This window comes from Corvus brachyrhynchos, unplaced genomic scaffold (genome assembly GCF_000691975.1).
Source record: "Corvus brachyrhynchos isolate BGI_N302 unplaced genomic scaffold, ASM69197v1 scaffold100, whole genome shotgun sequence".
NCBI lineage: Eukaryota > Metazoa > Chordata > Aves > Passeriformes > Corvidae > Corvus > Corvus brachyrhynchos.
In genome coordinates, this window is record NW_008236230.1 from 132,663 (window position 1) to 137,406 (window position 4,744).

The window sequence follows — 4,744 nt, forward strand, 5'->3', positions numbered from 1 at the left end:
ACACAAAATTTGCCGTTAACTGTATTGAATCCTAAAAAAAACCCAAACCAAAACCAAGCAAACCTCAAAAATCCAACACTTCAACACCCCCGAAAGCAAACAAACCAAAACCCCCCCAAAATCCCAAACAATAAAAACCCCAAAACACACACATACACAAACCCACTCCAAAACCCACTCTTTATTATATATGAGGAAGGAAGAATACCTTTTTTGCTTTTTTGTGCTGTGAAAGGAGCTTGTGCATTTTCCAGACTATAGCAGTTGAAAGCTGACTATGGCCAATATAGTGAGCACTTAGTTTTGCTAGGGAAATCTGACATGCAGAAAGAATACCCAGAATCTAATGCAGATCATCTTAATTCCGTCAAAGTTACAGATGTGTACTGATTAATACCACTTGAAAATTTGCCCCAGAATTTTTGGCATGATATTGGTTCTTCAGCTGTTAACATGAAGTTTAAGGTTTTGTGTGGTGATTATACACGGCATAGTAAGAATAATTATCACACAGCAGTGTTACAAATACTCTGGAATCTTTAAAAGTGACTCAATTAAAATTTTATGGCATGCAGGAATACAGCAATTCTTTAATATTGCAAAGCAAACATAATTCTAAAGATACTAACTGAATGAATGTGTATTTTTGAAAAAAATCAGAAGCAGTAGGGTAAATTTCTGAACCTATTGAACTCCTGTCAAAATTATCATTAACTTTGGTTGTGCTGCATGTGGCTTGTAGGAATCATTTCTCTTATTATATTTATTTATTGTAGCTTTCAGAACGTGTCTGATCATTTTTACGTATTTGCTTTTTAGTAGGGTATTAGTCTTAATTTAGAGGAAGTCCACTGTTTTCAGAAAAACATATATATATGTGCATATATAAATGTAAAAATATGAAGATATTAATATCTATATTAACCTGTCAGTGCTATGGTTCAGTAATTTTTGACAGATTTATTGATTGTGTCTGCTGCTAGTGGTGTTTTTTACTGGAAATTGACACCCACAATCAAACAGGAAAGATGGATGCTGTAAAAACTGCAATTTTTCAATGGTTCTTGTAATTAGTCCTTTTGTATTGAGAGTTTTCAGGAGCTATGTTGCCAGGAGTGGTCTTTATCACTGGACATTTAAGCAACTGGCTTGAAAAAATAATACTGTTTTTTAGAAGCTGCCATGTGACATTCTAAAATAAATGGGTCTGAACTGTTTTCTTACTTTGGTTTTGGCTTTGATTAATACTACCAGATGTGCTTTTTTTAGATAATCTTTGCCTGTTTTGACTGTCAGCATTTGAAATAGGGTCTGTAGCCACGTACCAGACCAAGAGTGACTCTTGCCCAGTGCTGCTCGAGGTATTATACAAGGACAGTGCTTAGCACTTGGGCCTTCCTTAGTTCAATGTGACCATATATATTTCGAGCCTTGTCTCCCCAAGGGAATTACTGTGGAACTTATCAGACTTAAGGTCCCTCGAGATCTCCTGCTGTTTGACTTCACCGTATCCATTGTTGACATCTCTCTAATACTAAATGAACTTTTCATTGTTGTAATGAGCCCTGCTTCCTCTCTCCCCTGGACCATGATCTCTTTTTTGTGACACCTCATTTATAATTGTTTTGGTTCTATTTTCATTCTATTGCATTGTATGAAAGGGTAGAGCTCATTCATTTTTAGCTGCTGTGTGATGAGCAGATACACTGGTTATGTAAGTGGACTTAGAAAATAGGAGAACGGGGAATGTCAGGGAAGTCTGTCTATAAATATTCTACATAACCAAACTTTTCTAAATGAAGCACTGCCGTTCTGCAAGTGAAATAAAGCAGTTGCTGTTGAATGCATACTGAGAGACAAGTCTTATAATGTTCTTCATTTGTTGAGGTTTCTTTGCATTAATTAAAATTGGGGAAAACAAAGTATTTTAATCTGACCTTCATTTGGCATTTGTTTTAACTTTTCTTCTATTTTATTTAATTCTTCCACTTCTGTTGTTCAATTAGTGTTTGACCCCTTTAGCAGAGATTTAAATTAAATGACATTTCAATGCCATCCCATATTTAAAATACTGTGTTAGTTGTGGATCATAAAGGATGATCTTCGTTCTTTAGCTAATTTATTCATTTAACAATTTCCCTCCAGAAGTTCCAGCAGAAGGCTCTGAAGCAAACTAAGCAGAAGAAATCCAAGTCGGCTGAATTTCTGATGGGTGAGCCTTGCTTGATGAGTTATTGCTCATAATTTGTGTAAGGATTAATTAACTAATTACAGACAAATGGCTGTGGGCGAAATTTTGCTCTTGCTTGTCAGGGTGCAATTTGTAATTATTTTAATCATTTATTCTTTTTTTTTTTTTTTTTTTTTAGAGTTAATTTTAACCTAATTCTGTTTTGGCGACATTTGAGGACGATACACTTGAGTCTTTCAGCAAAGGAATTACTAGAAGGAATTTTCGGCTTGTCATTGAAATACACTTTGCTATAATATGCTCTTCTGACCTCCTTGTTTTCTATAGTAAAAGAAGAGAGAGCAGCAACAGAAGGCATTGAAAATCCAGCTTTTAACATCAGCAGCACAGATCTTTCAGCATACCAGCCTTCAGAAGAGAAAGTTATTAGACATGACAAGCCAGATAGCACCCTTGCAGCTCACCAACAAAAACTCGGGCTGCAAGCCCATGCTGAACCAAGAGGTGAGACATCAAACCTGATTAGCCTCAAATGCAGCAACAGTGGTTGTGTTCCCCATCTAACCTGCACACTCCACAGCCTGTGCTGGGCGTTGCCATTCCAGCATGTTCAAGCAGGCTCCCCAGAAAACCCTGGGTAGGAAATCCAACATGCTGCCAAAAAACACGGGCTGTCTAAATATTTAGAGACCTAGGCTTTGTCTCCATGCTCAAGTGACTCCCTGTGACGGGGTGCAGGTTGTGTGGGCCTCTCTGCCAGTGGGAGTGAGTGCAGTGAGCTGCTGCTCGTGGCAGTGCTTCCCCCAATTTGGATTGAACTGGGTTTTGGAGGAACTGCAGCCAGTCTGAGCACACAGATGCTGCTCATTCACTGGCTCCCTAGCATTGAATAGTTTTAAACAGCTTACAGATCCGTGATTGATTGTTGTCCTTAGGTCTCCCATATGCCCTCAGTCAATCGGCATCCTGCCTCTGTTTCATCTTTCATTATTTTTTCAGCCAGTGTTGCTCAGATGCTTGGAGCAGAGTCCTGTTCGCTCAGCTTGTCCAAGGGAGCGATCCTGGCTTTTCAGCTCAGTTTTGATGCAGCAGCCGAAAGAATTGCTGCCTTGGGAAGCAATTTCTGTTTATTGTTTTGGTTTACCTGAACTATGAGGAGCTTCACTTGATGTCAGTTCTCCTTTTGCAGAGTTTTGGTATCTTTTAATCTATTATTTAATGACTCCATTTGGAATTATTTTTAACCCTGGATGTTATGGAAAATGGTTATTTTTAGTTTGTAATCCAGTGAGAAAGAAGGTGACAAAAGGAAGTTAAAGGTATAATTTAAAGGTATTGCGAGTCATATGAGGAAAATCTTGGGCCAAGATTTAGCATAAAAGCAAAAATTCCTAAAGTCAGACTCAAAATCTTCCCTAAATACCTGTTAAAAAATTTACTTGATTGGACTACGTGGTCTCATTAACTTCAAGTGGACTGTGTGCATCTGTGAATATGCAAATGTGCATCCAAGGGCCAAGACTTCCCAAGGTACCAAAGTAACTGGTGTGGCTTTGAACAGTCCTGATCACCCAGCATTACCCATCCAACTCACAAGTGTTGTGCCCTTGCACTCCTCCAGCCCAGGTATTTAAATGGGTAAGTGCAGGCTGGTGAGCAGACCTTCAGGCAGTCAGGCTTTTAAAACATTGGATCTTGTTGTGTTAAGATTTTATCCTTGCGGGACTGGAGAGCCCACGGCTCCTAATGGCTTCTTGCAAAATTAGGTTTGGCTTTCCATTTAGCCTTCATGTGACTCTGTGCAGTGCCACATGGAGCAGGAATTCTTCTTCTTTCCTTTGCAGACTGTCAGAACAGTGATTAAGCAGACAAAGGGATTGATTGTTTTTTAATGAAATAGTCTATCTGGCAAAAAATGAAGTCGGGCTCGCTGGAGACTATCCATGCTTTCAGTGGCCTCTTCAGAAATTCATGAATAGTTCCCTCAAGAAAACAACACATTTTTTTTAAAAGCTTGAAATGCGTTTTTAAACATTTTGATTTTTCATCCTAAATAGCATTTTGCTCAAAAAACCCTAGTTGAATATAGTCTTTGTGAAAGGAGCAGAAATTTTTCCATTTTGCCTGGAATGCAATGCCTTGACACAATGGTAAATGTTTCTGTAATGGGAGAGGAAAGCTTGCCGAGAGTTGGAAAATTTTGTTTCCCAACACTGTGTCTCCCTTCTTGACCTTCTGTTCATCCAGTTAACCAAAAGATCAGTTATTCACATAGCTCTAAGTCAAGCAGCTGTTAAAAAGTAATCATCCATTTATACCATCATAAAAAAGTCTAGATTGGAAAATATCTCTAGAGATCATCTGGTCCAACCTTGCATTAAATTATTCTTAGTCTAACTTGTGTCAGCAATCACAGGGACCGGTTAAAATTCATCAAGAGCCACTAATAAGCCAACATCTTCAAGCCTGAAACATGGGAAAAAATCTTCAGGTACCTCATGAACTAATTTTCCCCATTTCCAGCTGAAACAATTCTTCATTATAGAGGGAAAG

General features: G+C 38.3%; 1 protein-coding gene across 1 annotated transcript in view; it reads left to right on the top strand.

The window, feature by feature from the left end:
- LOC103624240 overlaps positions 1-4,744 on the top strand; it is a 185,494-nt gene that overhangs the window by 4,147 nt on the left and 176,603 nt on the right. Inside the window, exons 2-3 of the mRNA XM_017746911.1 lie at positions 2,146-2,212; positions 2,519-2,695. Of these exons, the coding sequence (XP_017602400.1) occupies positions 2,146-2,212; positions 2,519-2,695 (244 nt within the window). The remainder of the gene's footprint in view (positions 1-2,145; positions 2,213-2,518; positions 2,696-4,744) is intronic.